A 21,439-nucleotide genomic window follows, 5' to 3' on the forward strand; every position below is an offset into this window, starting at 1 on the left:
TTTGATGATCCAAGGTCGGGGTGAAAACCAGAATGTCGATCTAGAGGAATAGGATTGAACATCTCAGCGCTGAAGAAGCGAAGGGTTGTTGTTGTTTTATTTGTGTAATTGAACATTTGCACAATTACTGTTTTTAAGGGCATTGTGAACGACCTCGTATGTTAATTTAAATTTGGGGAATCTTTACACGAAAGAGGAGAATAGACATCCCTGAGCAAACGAGGGGTAATGTCGTGACTCTTTTTTGTATTCTTGTTGCGTGTTCTCAAGTCTATTGCATTTCTACATTTTGGGAAAAGATTTGAACTGTCGGAAGCGCAACAATAGGTTTTGAAACTTTTTTTTTCAATTTAGTTAACCTTTTTGAAGAAATTGTCAAAAAGTAGAAATAGATGTCGAGATTAATAGTACACACCTTTTTAGAAACAGCTTCATTCGGGTTTGGAATGTCGAAAATGAGTGTCAGTGTCTTTTCAGGTACTAAGCGACGTTGAACGAATATTCGAGGAGATGAATTTTATATTCAAGGACAAATGCGTTCAACGCTTGAGAATACGCATCGTTACAAATTTATCAAAGATTTCATCAAGTCCTTTTGTGAAAATGAATGATTACAACACAGGTGATTCGTTTTTGAAAACATCCACATTCCATCATTGTTTTTTTCTCCTTAAATTGTATGAATTATCACTTTACGAACAGAGTAGAGGTATGAAAAAGTGTGATACCTGTTCTGCAAGCACGTGTGTGTTCTACATGTAGAATTTCTCTGAATTGTATAAACCGAATATGGAGTGATACAGAATTGATGAGCTCGTGAGTGATTAACTGGAGAAAACACCAGTGTGTTTTTCTGTAGGTTACGTTTGCAGTTTTGCTGAAGTTCAACAAAAAAAATGCCCAAAAACAACCATCACGCTTCCTTTGCAAAGACAACAAGCCACAAGAAATCGGAAAGCTCCAATCTTTTCTCTGGAGTGGAAGGGATCAAGAAAAAGAGAGTCAATGCTCAGACTCAATTGGTAAACTCGATCCGAAAGAAAAAGATGGAAAAAGCTTTACAGCACGAATATGAATTGGAAAAATTGCATAAAGAGGAAGAACGAAACGATTTTCTGAGTAAAATTAATGATGAAAATGCTGGTGCAACAGTGGAAGGACAGTTTGATATGATGAGAGGTTTATTGAAAAAAACAAACAAACGATCGGGATTGGATATGTTTGATGATGACGATGATGATGAAAACAGTTCTTTGAGCAACACAAAAAAAGACATAGAGAACGTTGACGAACAGAGTCTTGTAAAAACCAGTGAACAACAACACTCCATCTTGGAGAAGGTTCTTTCGAAAAAACAAAAGAACGACGAGTTCAAAAAAAAGTATGAATCTGCCAATTCCACAACAACTTCAACAAATGCGAACACAGCACACACTCAATCTCATCAAACCAAAAGCCAACCAGTGACAACACTCTCTATACCCTCAGTGTCGCAATCATCTCATCAGTCAAACGCTCAACAAGTTTTTACAGGTGATAAAGAATTACCATTCATTAAGGCACCCATTACCAAGACAATATGTCTTCATTGTGAGAGAGAAAAGACTCCAAAGGGTATGATGATTAAATACATCGTCATCATTAACGACAAAGATGAAGTTATTTATCACTGTATTTCTGAGGAGGTTAAGAACTTGTTGAATTCTGGGGACGATTCTGTTGATACCACATCTCAATTAAGTGGCCTTGGAGAAGTGACATACTCTCTCATGACCATTCGAGAACATGTGAGCAAAATTTTAAGGAATGCCTTTGTAGTTGTTGGACACACCATTTTCCATAACTTGATTGGAATTTTTGGTCCCAGAAACGTCCACGAATTCAAGTCCAAACTACGAGATATTGGTGTAGTAGATCCAAACTCTGAGCAGAAATATGACACAACCACACTGACCAACATTCCTCTCCTTATTTCACGACTGTTAGGTCTGACCAACACCAAAAAGATGAATCGAGTAGAAGTGGCCATTAATATTTTGAAAGCCTACAAATTACACGCAAAAACATTTGATCAATATTCAAAGAAATCCTCACTCGATTTGTTAGGTTATGAAGAGAGACAATTGATGAAGCGAGAACAGAAAGCTCAATACCAACAAAAATACATGACGACCATCAACAACGGCATTGACAACCTACTTGCTCAAATGAAGAACAAGTAAAAAGGTCATTCCTTTCAAACCAATTTGTGGTACCACATTCTTCAAAGCGTGCTCTTGTTTTCAGCTCCTCGGAGTTCTGAACCAGGAATGTTACTAGCGACCGTTAAAAAAAGCACTCGTCAAACTCCTCTTTTTCTTTCAAAACAAAATCTGAAAAGGGCTTTTGGTAGGTACTATGATCCTGGGCGTCTTAATTCTAACGAATGATGATTTTAACCCGGGTGCTGTTTTGTTGTTTGGCTTTATAATTGTTTCTGTTGATAACGATATTTGGTGATGATAATGGCTACTTGTTGTTGAAAATGAATTTCATTTGAAATTGGTGATGATCCGATAATAATAATGTAATTCATGATGATGAAATCCTTCTCCTTGTCCTGTGGTATTTAAATGATGATTACATTTATGGACAATAGCTAAAAAATCTTAAGACAATATGGCAAACAACACAAACGGAGGCGAAGTTCAAGAATACTTGTATAAAATTCTAGTGGTTGGTGATATTGGTACAGGAAAGACTAGTATCATCAAACGATATGTACATAATATTTTCTCCAATTCATACAAGTCAACTGTAAGTTTTGAACCTAGTTGCAAACTTGTTCTAAAAGAATCTACAAATGATCATCACTACCATCGCTACATATGTTGTGATTCCTTGCTATTTAAATTATTCATTATTTTGAACATTTTGAAAATATCTTTTCTCATTGTGTGATTGTACAATCAAAAATATTACCGTATGACACAACACAGATTGGAGTTGATTTTGCTCTCAAAGTTTTGAATTGGGATGATAATACTATTATCAGGCTTCAATTGTGGGATATTGCAGGACAGGTATGGATTTATTTTGTGACAATGTCATTAACGATAGTTTTATCTTTGTGTGTCGTGTTTTCATTCGGATCGGATTTTAAATCAATGGTCCTGTTAAACAGGAAAGATTTGGATCTATGACTAGAGTGTACTACAAGGAAGCTGTAGGCGCTTTTGTTGTGTATGACATTACACGTCCACCAACTTTTGAAGCAGTTCAAAAATGGAAGAGTGATATTGAGCACAAGGTCTTCCTTCCTGATGAACGTCCAATTCCTTGTGTTTTACTGGCAAACAAATGTGACCTTCCAAGTGCTGTCACAAAGACAAAGGAAGAAATGGATCAATATTGCCAAGAAAATGGTTTTATTGGTTGGTTTGAAACAAGCGCAAAAGACGACAAAAACATTAATCAAGCTGCAAACTTTTTAGTGAAGAAGATTTTGGAAAACCATGCTGAAATGCACAAACAACAAGGAGAGGAACAGAAAGACAGCTCAACAATTATATTTGACAACAAGCCTCAACCTTCGGAACAACAACGACCAAGTAGCGGATCTGGTTGTCAATGTTAATTTAGTTTATTCGAGATATCTCCTAAAATCATTACACTTTCTACATGTGTTAGCAATTTACAGTTGTAAATAGAGTACAGTGTAGTAAAATTATCTTTGCTACCACAAACGAGTTTTCTACCAGCTAGGTAAAAGCAAATATTAACCAGAGGTTTGGAATATTAATCTTGACTTGATTATTTTATTACTTAGTCACCTTAAACTTTTGAACCTTGTCCAACAAGCTCTTGGCATTTTGGTCATTCTTAAAGTGAGCACGAACAGGTGCAAGAATTTCATTAATAGCTTCTGCCAAAGCTGGTTTCAGATCGCCAGGGTGAAGACGTAATTCCTTAAAGTCATTTTCAATTTCCGCATAATCAGTATAGTCCTTGTTGCCTCCGTTTTCTTCCTTTCTTTCAACTTTGAAGTGTCCCAACATTGGCAAAACAATATGCTTAATGTACTCGAGTGGTGGGTTCTTTTCAAGATTTCCTGGTTCACAAAATGCAGACTTGAGTTTTCTTCTCACCTCAGTTTCGCTATCTTCCATAAATATAGCAGCATCTGGGTTTGATTTGGCCATCTTTGTGCTTCCGTCCAAACCTGGCAACATGTGGTGAGAGAGAACAACTGGTGAAAATCTAAACTTGGACTTGGTCTTCTTGTCCTTTCTCTTTGTTTCAGCATACTCTCGAGCAAGCATGTTCACCTTTCTTTGGTCCATACCCAATTGACAAATGTCGGCTTTCAAATAAAAGATGTCTGCACATTGCATACAAGGATAAAAGATTTGAGCAGCACTCAAGTCGCTTGCCTCATCACGACCCATAATTTGAGAGCAACGAACGATACGTTTCAAGTTATTCTCACGAGCAATGTCGAGAACCATTAACCAATAAGTGTTTGGATCCTTGTTGATAATTTCGCTACTCCAAACAAATTCAACATTGTTCAGATCCATACCAATACTCTTCCAAACTTCAATCATGTATTTACCGACAGTTTGAATCTTCTCCAAATCTCCATCCATCTTGTTGTTCATCAAAGCAAACCAATCGGCAACTAAAAAGATAAATTTACATCCAGCCTTGGTGAGTTTGTTCACGTTGATGGCTTTCATAACACCTTGAGCAATATGGATACGACCTGATGGTTCAAATCCGTCATAGCAAATAATTTGTTCCTTCTTATTCTTGATGAGATTACGTAATTCATCTTCTTGAATACATTCCTCACCGACGCTTCTCATGAGCTTGTATCTTGCCTCTTGTTCTTCATTGAGTTCCACAGTAATAGGATTGTTTGGTTGAGAGCTGTTGCTGCTGCTTGATTCAAGAGTGGTTTGCTCCAATTTCTCGGTTACAGATTCAACTGTGGGTGTTTGTTGTTCTTGCGAGGATGACGATGAAGACATTTTTTTTTCGCTTTCATTCCTTTCCTGGTCTGTGGCTCGTGGAGATTTTCAATACTTTCGTCTCAATGGCAAATGAAGAAATTTATACATGCGAGGAAGGTGGAACGAGTATTACAATTCATTGCTAAAGAAAGGATTTGTTCACACATGCAATTAGAGAAATGAAGAAGCTAATAATATTCAAATGCAAGAATGAAATGCATCAAGGTGGAGAGAATGATGAACAAATTTAGAAGGTGGATGATAACATCTATGAGCTCTTAAAAACTTTTTATTCAGTGGGATCATTGTCACTCTCCGAGTTTTCTTGCGACTGCTTGTGCTTCTTCTTTTTCTCTTTTACAGCATTTCGTTCTTGGCGAGTTCTTTCTTTTAATTCTTCTTTCGAATAGGGACAACCTTGACTCCAATCCTCAATATCTTCAACAGTGCACACATTGTCTGTCACTCGACACAATAAATTAAATACATCCACATGAATTCCAAAAAGTTCATCTTGACACTTCTCTCTTCTGTATTTACTTCTTGGATCAAGTTTGATTAAATCTTCAAATAATTCTTTCGCATCATCAACGTTGTCGTAGAAGGTCGATTTACCAATAAGCGTGTCAATCATTTGAAGAGACTTTTCTGAAAAATGTACCTGAGTAATTTCTCGTTGCTTTCTTGGCATGTTTTCCATCCAATCTGCAATTTTGGCAAAATATTTACATTGTGTGGAATCTTCCTGAGAAGATGACGAGGCAGTGTTTTGCTCTTCCGTGGTTTCCTTCTCCAATTTTCGTTTCTTAATTTCATCCGAATAAGTCATTATTAAATCCTTCAAAATTGGAAATGATAATGGATCTTGTAAAACCATATCATATTCAGGAATGTAAGGTTTAATATCAATAATGGGTGTCTGGTCAACTAAATCAATTCCCGACAAGTGTAAAACTGCATTATTGTTTTCATCTCTGGTAATTTTATCCAACTTAACGACACTCATACCCATTGGATTTGGTCGATATGGGCTGCGGCATGAGAGTGCTCCAATCTTCTTTCCATCGAGCCTAGGTGGCCGAACTTTGGCCTTTTCCATCATTTTGAATTTAATGACTTCCGATGATGACATCATTCCATTATTGTTGCCTTCCATAGAGCTAGTATCAGTATTGGCAATAATTGTAGTCTCTTCAGCTAAATTATTATTTTGATGGAATATCCAAAACAGCCATACATGAGAAAACCCTTCCAATCCTTCTACAAAGTGTTGTGTATTGTTGGTAAATCCGCCAAACTTCAATGCTAGTCTTCCTCTTGCTTTGGGTACGATGAGTGATTGGCGAGGACATCCAGTTTTTTGTTTGAAGACCGATTCGAGTATGCCCAACACTTCGAATTGAAAAAACTTTCGGATTGCCGAAGATGTGGCTGAGGGTGATGAAGACATTTTTTGAAAGTGAAAACGTCAATGCAATTTCGAAACTCAGCTCATGTATATTAAGGAGAGGAGGGCTTTGAAGAACCAATGTGTTGAGAAGTCAATAAGATTTAGAACTTTTTATGCTTCTTGTGGGCAGGTTTCACAGAGGACTCTGAACTGTCATTATTGTTGCTGGACCATGATGAGGATGATCTGTTATTATTGGACCAGTTGTTATTTCTTCCTCCCTTGTAACCACCAAAGGAATTGCCTCCTCTACCGCCTCGTCCTCTTCCACCCCTAAAACCACCATTATTCTTTGGGCTCTTGGACTCGAGAAATTCCATCAAGCCTCTCTTCTTTGACCCACCATTCTCGTCTTCATTGGAGTCTCGTCCGTTGGAGTGATGTCCATTGTTGTTACCATTGCCATTCGTGGATGTTTCAGCAGAATCTTCTTCATTATCAGCCTCTTCCTTAGTGTTGAACTTGTTATATCCGTTGTTGTTGTTATTATAATTATTGTATGATCCACCCTTATTGTAGGATGAGGATTTATCAAAACTCTTCTTAAAGTTGGAACCTCCTTTACCACCCAATCCAAACGAAGATTTTAACCCTTCTTCATCAAAATCATTCATTTTGAAACCTAATTTTCGAGCAAACATGTTAAATACACTTCCATAAGTATTTACAAGCTTGAAAACATCTCTACTCAATTGATTATTCGAGACAATACTTTGCACTTCTCTATGAATATCGTTCATTTGCTTGTCTGTCACACTGTTATCTAACTCTTCAAGTTTTTCCCAATCTTTCTCATCTTCTTTGTCATTATTTAACATCATGTTGAAATAGGAAAGAGCAACTTCTTTTTCTCTTGGAGTCAAGAACAAGACAGATACACCTTTTTTACCAGCTCTAGCAGTTCTTCCAGCTCGATGGAAATAATCAGCAGGTTGCTCAGGAATATCAAATTGAACAATTAAATCAACGTTAGGGAAATCGAGACCTCTGGCAGCAACATTGGTAGCAACGAGTACTCCTGGATTCTTATCTTCCATAAATTGGAAGAAAATTTCACTTCTCTTATTTTGGTTCATGTTACCAGAGAGTTGAACAACTTTTCCAATATTTGAAGTGTTTTCAAGAACACAAGTCACAAATTCAACAGATAATTTGGTGCTCACGAACACAATAATTTTCTTATCAACATTATTTCTCAATACTGAAATCAATGCTGCAAGCTTCTTATCATTTGGTACTTCGTAATACTTTTGTTCCAAGGTAGAAACCTTCTTTGAATTTGCATCATCCAAACCAAGTTTCACAATATCATTCTTGAGTGAGATGTGAGCTAAATCTTCAACTTTATCAGTCATGGTTGCAGAGAAGAGATAGGTTTGACGCTCTTTTGGAAGTTGCATGACAATCTTTTTCAAAGTTTCTTCAAAACCACTATCCAGTAATCGATCTGCTTCATCCAAAATGAAATATTTCAAGTGGGAAGGATCGAAGTTTTCTCTTTGAATGTGATCTAAACATTTACCTGGAGAGGCGATCAATACTCTTACTTGTTCATTGGCTAACTCAGCTTGCTCTACAGAGACCTTGTTTCCTCCAATGACGCAAGCGGCCTTGTATTCAGTATGTTTTAATAGTTTATCAGCAACTTGTTGGATTTGTAAGGCTAATTCTCTTGTTGGAGCTAAAACGAGGATATAAATGCCTTGAACATTCTTTTCATTCTCTAACATGCAGGAGAGTGATGGAACGAGGAAGGCAAGTGTTTTGCCCTGACCAGTTGCAGCTTGAGCAATAAAGTCTTTACCTTTTCCTTTCTCTCCGAGAGCAGTTGGAATTGTCAATTGTTGAATTGGGGTCATGCTTTCAAATCCGAATTCTTTCTTGATGGCTTTTAGTAGCAGTGGGTGAATTTGTGGTACGTCCGAAAATTTAAGTGATGTTGCCAAAGCACCTGTGGATTGCGTTGTGTCAGCGAGTGAAATGGTCTCAACAGATTGTTTCTTTCTCAGCTGAACAGCTGATGAGGCCGAGAGGGTTGAAACGTTTCCGTTGGCATCTTTAAGTGTTTTGGTCCCGTTTGAGTTGAATTTGATGTGGGCTGGCATGGTGATGAAAAGGATTCTAGTGATGGGACTCGGAGTGTGTTGAATGAGAGCAAAATTGTTTGTGAGGAGATTTGTTGTGTTCAATTATTTTTTTGTTCAACAAAAATTTTGCTTTGTTCAAGGTTGAAGCAGCATGACAGTCTTTACTCAAGATTCTCTCCAGGCTACAAATCGTTAATGGAAAGAGAACTAGCTCCCAGTTGTTGTGATTTGTTGTTGTGATTGGCTGAAGCAGTTGTTGACATGACAATCATAGAGCTTTCGGAAGCTAGCTTTAACAAATCGGCACTCAAATACGTCACACATTCGGAGAAAGTAATTTGCTGATTGTTGTTTGGATCAATAATTGAAACAAAATTTTGATACTCTTCATCTGTTCCGTTCGGATTGATTGTAGTTAATAATTGTTTCAATTCATGTTGATTCAAAATTCCATCCTTGTTACTATCTACCTCCCTAAACATTTTGACAAACTTGGACAAGAACTTCTCGTGTGATTCCAGTTGGAAGTCTAGCAACACTTCTAAGAACGTCTTGTACGGAACTCTAGTGGCCTTTTCAAAGCTCTTATTCATGGTAGGTGATCCAAGTGTCATTTGAAGTTTTTGATGCTCCAGAATGGCGTCGTTGACACGAATGATTACAGTGAGTGAGTCTTCCTTGTTGTACATGTACTTGATAATATCTACCCATTCATCTTCATTAAGATCACCATTTAACCTATTTTGAATGATTTGATGAATTTCATGATCAACCTTCTTGCTATATTTTCCTCTCAAAAATACCTTCAACAATTCTGCAGTAGTGTCCTTTAGCTGCTTTTGGACATATCTGAATTCTTCATCAATTTCGTTTTTAAGAATTTTGCCGAATACTTTGACTTCGTTGTCTTCTCTAGAGAATCTTTTCACACCAAAATTGATAGCAGTAGCCCATTCAAAAATTAATGTTTTAAGGCCATACTTTTGATTGAGGAATGTGTACAAATGCTGTTCCATTGTTTCTCTTGGTAGTTTACTCTCTTGACATTTCTGATCAAATTTGTGCTTTGAGGTATAAATTTCCTCAATAATTTCTTTTAGTTGTTTCAAGCTTAGAGGTTTTAACTTTACCTGTTTTGAATCTTTTGGTTTTACCATGCTTTGAGAAAGAATTTGTTGTGGAGTTTGTGATACTTGCATTGACAGACGCTGTCTGTTGATTTGTACCTGAGCCAATCGATTTTTATATTCTGTTGGAGTCAAATTATTTCATTATACAACAAGTTCAACAGCAATGGTTCAACAAATACCAGTACTTACTTTCAATTTCTAGCTTTAAGACTCCAATTTCTTCAGATAATTGCTCTCGCTCTACTTCGTGTTGGCGAATCAATTTTGCCTTGGCTTCCTCGCTTTTAGATGCAACTTGTTGGAGCGACTCAGTTTCCTCTAGAAGATTGGCAATATCCTTATCAGCGCTATCCAAATCTTTCTGAAGAGTTGCCAGCTTTGAAAAGCAATCAGTGGAAAATGTTTTGATCATTGAGTAGTACGATTCGCACATATCTGAGTATGAGTTCTTCACAATCATGAGAATGCTGGAGGCTTTTTTATCAACCTCAGAAATCTTGTCGATGACTTCCTCAAAATATACGTCAAACAATTGCCTTTTGCAATTCAATAACTCAATCTGGTAGGTCAGGGCCTCTTGTGGTGTTTCTTTTGATCTGTTGAGTTGTTTTAGGATTGGAGTGGTGCTTGCGTCAAACGGAGTTCTTTGTCCTAGATAGAGTCCAATAGAGTCATGGAGTCTCTTGAGATCCTTCAAGTCATCGTTCGATGAGTCTACAACAGATAATACTTCTCCTGTATGTGTTGCAGCAGTGTTTGAAGAGGTCGCATTTGGCTTCGCGGGAGACTCTTTTTGCAACGGTAATACTGAATCCTCAGTTTGAGGCTCGCCTTGATTCATAGACTGATTTTCGTTAGGTTGTTCAACCACCACAGAAGAGGGCTCTCTCTTGCCCTCAGCCATGGTGAAGTACAATGGTGGATCAACATCAGGAAGATCCGTTAAGGCTGATGATGAATGGATGTAAATCAAGCCAATCCTTAAAAAGTTACTTACGAGTACCATTGAAAGACTCCAAATTGGATAATGAAATAATGATTTCGTCTTCTTCCTTTTCATCAAGGGTAATGTACAAATGTTTGAGATTTGGAAGCGAGAATAGCCCGGCTAACACGGATTGAGCGCTTTCAAACAGATTGTTTCTCAGATCTAGATATTCCACCTTTTGAAGCCCGCTCATATCAGATGGCAATGTCCGAAGGTTGTTGTTCGATAGCCTCAATACTTTGAGGTATTTGAGTTTGGACAAATCCACCAAAACTTCATCCAGAGTTCTTAATCCACAATGGTCCAAAGATACCTCAATCGCATCGGGATACTTGTGCAAAATTGAATTCACTTTTTCCATGGCGTATGTTTCTTGGAAGAGGGAAATCGATGATAAGCTTCAACAATGCCGAATTAAGGGAAGGCTTAGTGATTATTTTTTTTAATTTTTAAAAAATATTCTCTTCTGCAACGTTCATATCTTCATTAATTAACATCTCATGGCTAAAAGCTAAGACGATACAGAACATAGCAGACGTGATTAACAAAGGAACCAATAAAATCTCGTTCTGTTTGATTTGGAATAATGATCAGAGATTGGGCACCTTCCGATTTTTGATCGACTCTTACGGCTGGTGATGGCATGTTGGTATTTGGTGATCTCAACATGGAGGCAGAATGAGTCTGATCTTGAAGAGATTCAGGCTCGTTTGCAAGCTTCTTCTTACAGAAATAGATGATTACAGAGTTTTCCTTAATCTTGTAATGGATGTGCAACATGAAATCAGTGCTTCTATTACTTGGAGTAATGAGTAAATGTTGAGCAGTGCCATCCTTCTTGAATATACTTCCTGCCCTCTCTCCTCCATAAATATTCCATAGCTCAGAAATCACGTCATTCCATGGCACGTAGGTAGCCTCAAATATTGAGAGAGTAAAGTCATACTCAGTTATTTGAGTCTTAGTCCATAAAGCATCAAGTTCGTTGAATAAGTTTTCGCTCATCCTGAATTTAAGAGCCATATCCCATAAAATGTCCAGCTTGAATGAGTTTTTGACACTTTGTAGCAAATTTGCCAACTTTCTTTCGTATTGTTGAGCCATTTGTGTAATCACCTTGTACATGTTGTCTTTAGAGCCTTCAATCTCGCTATCATAAGGATGTCTATTCGTTGCATCTACAAACACTATATACATGGTGAGATTCATTGTGCTATCTTCTTCTTGAGGACTTGGAGACCTTGATGAATTAGTTGATGAAGCTCCATGATATGAAAATGTGGTATGTGAATCAGAATGTACAACTGACTTTGTTACCAATACACAGTACGAGTAATCTGCTTCCTCATGAGAAATGTAAGTGTCAAGAATGAAACACTCTTTGCTCTTTTGACTGAATTTAACCTTATACTTGTCAGAGTGTTTGCAAATATATTCAAAGAAAAATTGAAATGGATCATTCAACATTTCTCGTCTCTCAGTACTGTAGGATCGACCTCGTTCAAGAGATTTCATGCTACTTTTAGGTGTTGTTGCCTTTTCTCGCATAATTTCTGCAATGTCTTTAACATTCTCAAAAGTGATGGTGTGTGAATGTAAGATATTTCTTGTATGGGGTGGAGGGTTTGGATAAAATTGATTAAAGTCTTTCAATAAACTCATAAAGCTCAAAGTTGATGGAAATCCAGAGTAATCGGTTGTAAGATAATTCAAAAAATTTCTCAAGTGGAAATCATATGAAAATGAATTCATGTGCAGTGAGTGTTTGAATTGGCTCACTTTTTTCAAGAACTCTCCTCTGGTAGAGGCTCGAGGATTCAGCAAGGAAGGTCTTTGAGACGTAATGTCAGAAATATAAACATTTAGGTACACATAAATACTGTCAAGACCTAATTCTAAGAATAGTACTCCATCGTCCATTTGTTTATGGAAGTAAATAGTGGTGGGTTGGAGCTTAATAATTTGATTTCCCACAACTTGGACAAGTGGAGTGGGCTGTGGTCTTGATTTGTTGTCCGTTGAGGTAGTAATTGGATTCATGTCACTTGGAGTTGAGGCTAATAATGGTGATGAATCATGCTGATCTGAAGGATGCAAGAAAACGTCAGAAATATCCAATGACTTGATATACTCTACATATTCGCTCAAGAATGATTCAAATACCTTTCTGTGATAACCAATTTCACGAAGGTTGTTATTTTGTTGCTCTTCTACGCCTGTGACTCCCTCACTGTCAAGATGTTGAATAATAGCAGCAGAGGACGAAGAAATAAAAGATGATGGGCTAAATAATATTCTTCTCAATGGGTTAAACAGGAGAGGTACCCTGCAAAAGTGGATTAGTCTTGAAGTGTTCTTGATGAGTTGGAAGTCCTTAGATTTTAAGTTTGTAGATTGAGATTTGTTCCAAAATCCGTAAATCTTTGACACTTGCTGTTGTTCAACCTTCTTTTTGTAGTTCTGATGCACGATGTGTTTAAAGTGAAGCCCATGAATAAGAAGCGGATCACGTGGTTTGTTGTCATTCATGGTTTTCTTGGCCAATTGTTTGCAAGGTGTCTTGTCTAAATCAAATATTCCTTTCAACAGGGATCCAAATTGATTTTTGCTTGAAGGAGGCTTCTTCTCTTTTCTTACTTTTTGAATATCTGTTTTTACAGAAATATCATTTACAGATGAAGTAACAAGTGTAGAATTCATGCCTGGATTTTTGAAACGATTGTACATTTGTCCTCCCCTCACGTCCAGAATTGGTTGTTTTGGTGGAATCATACTTCCTGTTGGATTGTTAGTTGTGGTGGATGTTGTTACGGCAGGATTTGTTCTTCTCATAGTATTGGAAGACTTTGGATCGCTTGGAGCGCTCTGCTTATTGTAAATGAGCAAATCAATGTTGTTAAATGCAAATTGAACCTCTTTTTGTGGTTTCCCAAGAGGGATCAATAGGTTGGTTGGAACTGTTGCCAAGTTGGTTGAATGAGAATGGTAAAAGAGTCCCAACTTTTGATGGAGTATGCTGTTTAGTAAGTGAGCTCGACATCTCAACCATGACACTGTTTGGTGCAAATGATACTTGAACTTTTCAAATTGTTGTGGCTTCCAATTGTATGCTATTACTTGCAATTCTGAACTCGTTAGTATAATGACAATACAGCATTTTCTGGTATATTTTATCGAATTTCTGTAACTGAACCCATCCAACGAGATGATATCGCCTATCTTGATATTTTCTCCAATATTAATAACCTTATCAGTTAAAACAGAAAAATTACCAGCCATCATAACAAAACAAATGTTGCTTGAATCTACCAGATGATATTGTTCAATAAAATCATTGCTTCTTGAATATTTGACAAATGTTTGCCTGGTATCTTTGCTTACAAACGTAATTGGTCGCAATTTAAAACTGTATGCGGACAATAAATTGTACAAATCTCCAATAAATCTATTCATTTCCCACAACGGTAAAAATAGAGAAGCTCTATGCTCCATCAATGTTGGCGAGCTTATTCTACATGCCTTAATGGCCTGAGTTTGTAGTCTTACGAGAAAATAACGATTGAGTCCTTCTAGGTTTACAGGAGACGTGAAAAGCCCACACTCAATAATATAATCTATCAATGTTTGGTTAAGAGTGAGACAAAGCTTTTCAATAAGAGAAGCTAAATCTATGTCACCTTTTTTCCAAACTTCCAGAAGTATTTTACCGTTTTCACTTCGATGAGCTGCAGAAGCGCTCTTTTCAATGACATTTTCTTCATCGTCCTCATCATCTGAGTTACTTCCCTCTTTACGAAGGATGGGAGCTCCAAAATCTGTATAAGCAATGTTTGATGGCTCCTCTTGAAGCAGACCCAATTGTGATACTCCGGTCAAATCGCAAGTGTATGGCTCTTTCATTGACGGGAAAACTGTTACCATCTCACCATCTTGATTTAGTAGCGTCATTTGTACACAAGCAATACCTCTGCAATTGACCTGAGACGTCATTGCTCTTGAGTATGTATTCTGAGTAACTGAGTTATATAAGAATGAAAAATCAGCTGCTTTGAAAACCATATCGTCTTCTTCATCTTCCGTGAAAGACATATACGAGATAGTACTAGGACTCTCTGCAGATTCATCGCTACTTGTCAGATATAATTGATTCATGTAAGTCAACATGTTATTTCTGGCAAATAACATGAAAAGTAACTTGTTGTTAATAAATTTTGGAAGAGTAATGACAACGCTCTTGTGAGGTTGAGAGAGCAACGGTCTAATAAACTGCAAATCTTCAACTGTGATTTTAAATTGCCTATTTCTCAACAATAAATTGGAGATGATATTCATGGTGAGTGATGATAGCTTGGCTTCAATAAGATTCTTAAGTTGGGTTGTAATCTCAATACTTGGTGGATATACACCGTAAACCTCCAAAATAACAGAAGAAATGTCATTCTTGATATCAAATTCAGCATAAAGGTATTGTCCCATACTGGAGAGAGAAATTGAATATTCTTTAAGCTTGGTTTTGTGTTCTTGCTCATCCCTAGCCGAGGAGACAAGAGTTGGAGACTCTTCACTCTTTGGAGTTTGAACGGTAGTAGAGTTTTGTTTGTTACCATCCGTGAGTTGAAGATAAAAAACACGACCACTCCTCTCCTTGTACACAAACATTTCACTTCTATTGGCAACAACGAAGGGATTGAAAACAACTTGATTCAAGTGGTTAATCGCCATTGCTGTTGATAGACGACTATGAAGAGGAAAAGAAATTTCAAAGGTCTTTTTGCATGCAAAATCTCCCTCATTAAACTTGTCACTGCTTGGTTTCTCGTTGTCCTTACGTAAAAACTTCTTGTCAAGCACACTAACTTCAGAGACTGCCTTCTTATCTTTATCCCTTCTAACAGGAAGAAGTAATGAACTGCAAATTCTTGTATCATGCAAATTTGAGAGAAGAAGTAGAGTATTGACTCTCTTACAAACTACTCCAACTGCTTTGAAAACAATATTTACCACGTCGTTAGCCTGTGAAATTGAAAGTGAGTTTGGAGAGTAAAACAGCATGGACATTGATTTCTTGCTCTCTGCTTTCAGAATGATCCAAAATGGTACTTCAATACAACTTCTTTCCATTTCTGTGTCATTATCGAACATTGTCATGTCCAAGTCATCGAGCTCCTTGCTGAAAATTTTAAATTTGTTTGGCGTGTCACCAGGGGGTAATTCATGCTCACATTTTCTGTCATACTCTTCAAATATGGCATGTTTTTGGCAGCAATTTCTTTTTCTAAAGTAAACAACGTAGTGGTTATCGATACTTTTGAAGACCACATTTTTGCATTTCAATAGCTCCTGGTGAAAGAGTTTAGCACCTTCAACTGGATCAATAAAAAATAAAGGAATAGTATGCTTTTGATAGCATGATGCGGGAAGCTTTTCAACATTATCAAAAACTTTCTTAATAGAATATGATGTAATAGGGTGCGTCCTAAGTAATGCATTCAGTATTTCTTTGGAGACCAATGCTTGTAATCGTTTTTTAGTTCTGGAAACTATTCTTCGGATATGTCTCGGGAGGTAGCCCTTGTCTAAGTAAGGAGCTGCTTCATCGGTTGTGTCTCCATCAAAGACATCGTCTTCGAGTTCAAATTTACTTCTGGCATAAGCAGATTGGGTTTCAGACACATGACTTCTAAACATTCCCAGAACGTCCTTCTTTGAGGGCTCAAATCCATTAAACGAAGCGCAATATTTGTCAGGTGGTAACGTAATGCAATAAAATCTCAACGTTGTTTTTACGGTATTCAAAGAATTAATCCAGTCAAAATCCATTTCTGTTTTAAGTTTGCTTGGGGTAAAGTCTGATTCATCATCCTCTTCGCTATCCTCTTCTTTCTCACCAAATGAAGAAGAAAGCTTTGAAAAATCTCCATTACTGGATCTGATACTCTTTGAAATTCTCTCTATTGGGATATTTTTGATCGGAAGTTTAAGATCATTTGCGTATTCATCTAAATCATCTAAATCTTCCCATTCTTCTTTTCCTCTTTTAATTGGAGTTAACACACACTCCATTCTCATGAATACAGGAATAGTGGAATTTTCCAGCTCTGTTAAATTAAAGGCATCACTAACTGAGGAGCCAGAACTTTCAGTGAGAGAGTCTGATTGGTGATCAGATGTTTGTACATCTCTCATTCCCGCAGAAAGGCTCGAAAGGGAATGTGTGGTCTCATCTTCACCACTGTGGAAACTATGAATCTCATCATCTGATACATCTTCATCGTAGTTTTCTTCGTTATCAATTTCTTCGAGATGGTCAAAGCTTTTCACGCTATTTTTCTTCTTTATGGGCTTTGGAACAGTTTTGGTAGATTTGGGAATGGAGCTTTCTCGTAGATAAAAATGGAATTTGGTTCCTTTGATTTCTTCAAAGTACTTTTCAATTATCGTTTTGAATGAATTAACCATGTTCTCGCATGGAGTCGTGTCATTTTCAGATTTATCAAAGAAATAGTTTCTAGATAATAATATGGCCTCAAAGAATTCGGTGAGATCAATTTCTTCTCTATATTCGTAGCAGGATTCAACAGCAGAGACAATGCTTTCTCGGTCTATCATTAATTTTTGGTTCAGATACTTGTAAACTCCATATGTAAAGCTGTATGCATGTAAGTTTGTAACGAAATCGCAATATGTTGCTGATGAAGCGAGGGCATGTTCCTCATCATGCGCTAGTGCAGGGTTACGTAGAATAGAAGGAGAATGTTTAGAGCAAACTACTCGTTCCATATTTTCGTTTCGTTTCAATTTATCCACAAATAACAGCTGATCCTCTGTGCAAACACATACAATGATGGTAAAGTCTTTTTCTTCTCCTGTAACATGAGAAGGAACAATGGTTAAAAGAAAATCTTTTTGCTTGTCTGAGCCAATGTTTTCAAAAACTCGTGCAAAGCACCGAGCTTTCATATCTAAATTAAGAGGTATCCTATCTAAACTTATTTCTACGTCATTAATGTTGCATAGAATTTTCAAAAGTCTGTCATATAAAGCTATATTGCTTTTCTTTGCTGTTTCAACATCAGTGTCGGTATGAGTAATAAATTTAAATACGGAAAATTTCAAATTTTGGTGTTCGGAGCGTTCAAAAACGCCTTTCAAGTTAAAAGGTGTAATGCTGCCAGGTTTATCAGGCTGAAAAACAGTGATCGAATTATTACCTTTACCAGATTTACAAGCAGTCACTATGTTTTCAAACGTAGAAAACAGTGAGATAACTTGCAAATCCAGATTATGAAACCAATTATCACATAAATCTGTGCAAAATTGATTTGAATCCACATGAACGCCATTGGAGTATGTAACGTAGCCTGATTGTGGTTCAACCCACACTTCTGTCACTAGTTTTTTCTCTTTCTTCAAAATGTGGATACAATAAAACAGAATAAGCTTAGATAAAAAGTCACTATTCGAGAAATAATTCGTTTTCGTTATTTCTAACTCCTTGAAAAATACTACAGATTGCCGAGTGATCACTAGAGAAAACCCCTCGTTCACCCTTTGTGCGAGCAAACATGATAGAATTGCTGCAATATTAAGCCTTCCTCCTATGGGCCATATCCAATTTCTGTGCTTTAGATATGAAGTAAAATGTGGTGAATGGCTGAATAAGGATTGTTGATATTGAGATTCGTCGTCTTTACAAATAGGAAGTCTGGCTACAATTTCTGAGAACGCAGAGTTCTCTATGAAATGTGCGTGAATATTTCTTTGATAAAAGAGTTTTAGAGCTTGTTCTTTAAAATGTCTTAGTACTCTAAATATTGTGAAAGAGGAAACGTTGAAAAATTGAAATTTAAGTTCTACGACGGATGTATAAGATTTTGCAATTTTCAATAAACAAAAACCACAAGAAACTGAGGTATCTTTTTCTTCCATTGTCAATAGTGTGGTATCATGAACGGTGTCGTACATGTAGCACGTGTGATCTTGTTCGGAAATAAATAGAATAAAAATATCATCTGAAATCTTGGTAGAGCACCAACCATTCTCACAAAATGATTTGAAGAGAGTGAGGTTGTTTTGTACAGTAGGAGAAGCATCACTTGTTCCTGTTTGGATCTGAGAGAGTATTTTTTGTATGGTTACATCTGACTTTTGAATATTCTCATCAGAGTTAAAACAAAGTGCTAGCTTTTGCGTCTCAAAGAAGCATTCTCGCTCGTGATCAAAATTAATATTGGGAATGTCCATTTTTCTTATTGAAGATCGATTGAGCCCAGAACAATTCTCTGACAGGTTAAAATACTGCTCAACGAGAACGTCTTCAATGTTGATAGACTGGATATATTCTTGCAAGTGTTTTAGAAATGGTTCTTTCGTTCGTTTTTTAAGGAAGGCTTTAAACTTTTCTAAATTGTTTTTGTGCATGAACACAGATATAGTAACTGAAATTTTAGCCTTATTGGCTTTAGAAATCCCAAACCCTGAAAAACTGTTCGATGAAAGTACATCAAGATCTTGGTCCTCCATACCAGGTCCAAATCGTTCAACATGTACCTTGTAAATTATTTCTAGGTTCCTTCGATAAAGTAGACTCATTTTGACGTACTTTAAATCCAACTTCTCATCTTCAGCTTTGAACTTGGATAATTTGTCTGTTGGATTAGTATATTTGATGTCAGTGATTCTAAACCCTTGGATAGCTCGCTTTTTCAAAATTGGGTCTACGCTTGACATGGTCAGATTATAGGTTAATACGTCATACTCAAAGAAATTCTTTCGAATATCTTTCTTGATTGAATCCGAAGGTATGCTAGGAAAAATACTCCCCTCGCTAGCTGATAAAATCAAGCTTTCGTTGTCTGCAATCAAGATTGACGGAGATTTCAGCAATAGCCCATATTGAAGTGCTTTTGTCTTTTTTTTTTCGTTCATTTCGTTTTCTGAGTTTGACATGTAATCAAAATCTATGTAAACTCCATCTGTACACGCTACCAATGATTCGATCAATTCGGAGTCAGGCACATAACTATAAAGATGCCCGTGCCCATTGCTTTGGGAAGTAATGTTTAAAATAGCAATACTGACGTCACGTTGATTGATATCAAACACAATGTCTGAGTTCAAGTCTGAAAGGTTGAACACGCTGTCACTAACTAACATTAATATTGGACATGCGTCAGGAGGAAGGAATTCCAATGCTAAAAGAGAATCCTTAACATATTGACTAAATTTTAAATTTGTTGCCAAATTATCGTTAGCCTTAGAATTTTTGAGAGATGTAGAGGCTAAATTCTCCAGGTCACACAATTGTTGATAAATTTTCCCAAGCATTTCATTCAAGTTATATGTGGTAATGTGACAATCTTGAAATAGAGAAAAAACAGGCCTTCCTGCCATACCGATTGCAACACAAGTAACGTGAATCTCTGGAATGATCTCACCATTATAATTAGGAATGGTTAATGGCTGAATTAAATGTGTAATTACGTTAGATATGGCAACAAAAACCCTGTCAAACAGAACTTCTCCTGTTGTTGGGTCCATTGCAAGCATTGAAGGACTAACATCTATCGTTAACACGAGTCCGTACTTGGAATAAATAGTATGAACGAGAGTGCTCGGTAGGAGCTCCATGTTATGTTCCTCTGAGCCAAACAACTCTTCATTGGATGCTATTGAACTAATTTCAAGGCTATTGAAAGATTCATGAAGAGTATGATGAACCCCTTTAGGAGATGAAGAAAATATCCCACCTTGGTCACCATAAAGATGAGAGGGTAATATTACAACTCCACCTTGATTATTATTACTACCGTTGTAATGAATTTGGTCAATACTAATGCTTCTAACAATTCCATTATTTGTTGCTTGATTTAATTGGTCTATGCTCATACTTCTTGGAAGTGATAACTCTCCAGGAAATGGATGAGTAATGCCATGATGATATTGGCTGATAAGAGAATCTTCGGACATGGATGGTGAATTTTGGATGGAAGAGTTTATCCGTTCATTAGTGTATTCAGGTGTATTAATTGATGAAATGATACTAGAAGATGTAAATCCAACTACCGATTCATCAAAGGAAGGATGAGTGTGATGATGAAAATGTGATGATGGCATATCCAATAAGTGGATGTTATTTCGTAAAAACCTATTCTTTCGCATAGAAAGCTCCTTCTGATGCTTTACGGATGATGCAATAACTTGGATATTTCGTGTGCTTAGAGAGGGTGATGAAGGAGAAGGTACATGAGATGAATTCATACTGTGTTCACTCTTTTGAATGAGTTGCTTGACATTGGCGTGAAGATGATTTAATTGCCAAACAAGTCTCTCCGTTTTTCTAAACAACGAATAGTCATGAGAATGAAGAAAGACATGTCTAGCTGCTCCTGCGTACAGAGAATTATGTATGGGCCTACTACTTGAATTATTATTGCCAGTGTTGGATCTCATGTTGTAATGATATGAAGTATCTACAATGCCATCGTTGTTCAATGTACCATCGTTGGAATTTAAATTAGAAGTAATATTATCATTTGTGGAAATAATGAATTCGTGTTGCTGATGCGTGGGTGAAGTCGGAGATTGTTGTGCCCACATTTGGGATTATTAAATAATTTCTAAATAATTATATGTTGAAGTTCTTGAATATATGACCTAATATTAGCGTTCAGATAAATAACATGATCGGAATGATTGAGAGTGATGATTGACGAATATTTTGTGAATACGTCGATGAAACAATTTTTTTTGAAAGGAATTGGATTGGCCAACAAAAAAATTCCCCCCTA

At 36.8% G+C, this 21,439-nt stretch overlaps 7 protein-coding genes across 7 annotated transcripts; 2 read left to right on the top strand and 5 right to left on the bottom strand.

Moving 5' to 3' along the window:
* Positions 1-896: 896 nt before the first annotated feature.
* On the top strand, positions 897-2,222 carry C9374_003628 (uncharacterized protein; the record flags this gene model as incomplete). Its single annotated transcript, XM_044693177.1, has 1 exon — positions 897-2,222. The coding sequence occupies one exon, from the start codon at positions 897-899 to the stop codon at positions 2,220-2,222; it is 1,326 nt and encodes a 441-aa protein (XP_044555758.1).
* A 436-nt stretch (positions 2,223-2,658) lies between these two features.
* On the top strand, positions 2,659-3,616 carry C9374_003629 (uncharacterized protein; the record flags this gene model as incomplete). Its single annotated transcript, XM_044693178.1, has 3 exons — positions 2,659-2,796; positions 2,979-3,062; positions 3,164-3,616. 3 exons carry the CDS (start codon positions 2,659-2,661, stop codon positions 3,614-3,616), a joined length of 675 nt encoding a protein of 224 aa, XP_044555759.1.
* A 184-nt stretch (positions 3,617-3,800) lies between these two features.
* On the bottom strand, positions 3,801-5,012 carry C9374_003630 (uncharacterized protein; the record flags this gene model as incomplete). Its single annotated transcript, XM_044693180.1, has 1 exon — positions 3,801-5,012. The coding sequence occupies one exon, from the start codon at positions 5,010-5,012 to the stop codon at positions 3,801-3,803; it is 1,212 nt and encodes a 403-aa protein (XP_044555760.1).
* A 271-nt stretch (positions 5,013-5,283) lies between these two features.
* C9374_003631 (uncharacterized protein) lies at positions 5,284-6,444 on the bottom strand (the record flags this gene model as incomplete). Its single annotated transcript, XM_044693181.1, has 1 exon — positions 5,284-6,444. One exon carries the CDS (start codon positions 6,442-6,444, stop codon positions 5,284-5,286), a length of 1,161 nt encoding a protein of 386 aa, XP_044555761.1.
* A 101-nt stretch (positions 6,445-6,545) lies between these two features.
* C9374_003632 (uncharacterized protein) lies at positions 6,546-8,549 on the bottom strand (the record flags this gene model as incomplete). Its single annotated transcript, XM_044693182.1, has 1 exon — positions 6,546-8,549. The coding sequence occupies one exon, from the start codon at positions 8,547-8,549 to the stop codon at positions 6,546-6,548; it is 2,004 nt and encodes a 667-aa protein (XP_044555762.1).
* A 164-nt stretch (positions 8,550-8,713) lies between these two features.
* Positions 8,714-11,010, bottom strand: C9374_003633 (uncharacterized protein; the record flags this gene model as incomplete). Its single annotated transcript, XM_044693183.1, has 3 exons — positions 8,714-9,780; positions 9,851-10,609; positions 10,659-11,010. The coding sequence occupies 3 exons, from the start codon at positions 11,008-11,010 to the stop codon at positions 8,714-8,716; spliced, it is 2,178 nt and encodes a 725-aa protein (XP_044555763.1).
* Positions 11,011-11,153: 143 nt separating this feature from the next.
* Positions 11,154-21,248, bottom strand: C9374_003634 (uncharacterized protein; the record flags this gene model as incomplete). The annotated part of the gene is made up of 1 exon (XM_044693184.1): positions 11,154-21,248. One exon carries the CDS (start codon positions 21,246-21,248, stop codon positions 11,154-11,156), a length of 10,095 nt encoding a protein of 3,364 aa, XP_044555764.1.
* Between the last annotated feature and the right edge of the window lie 191 nt (positions 21,249-21,439).

Source organism: Naegleria lovaniensis, assembly GCF_003324165.1.
Source record: "Naegleria lovaniensis strain ATCC 30569 chromosome Unknown tig001, whole genome shotgun sequence".
Taxonomy (NCBI): Eukaryota; Heterolobosea; class Eutetramitea; order Acrasida; family Naegleriidae; genus Naegleria; species Naegleria lovaniensis.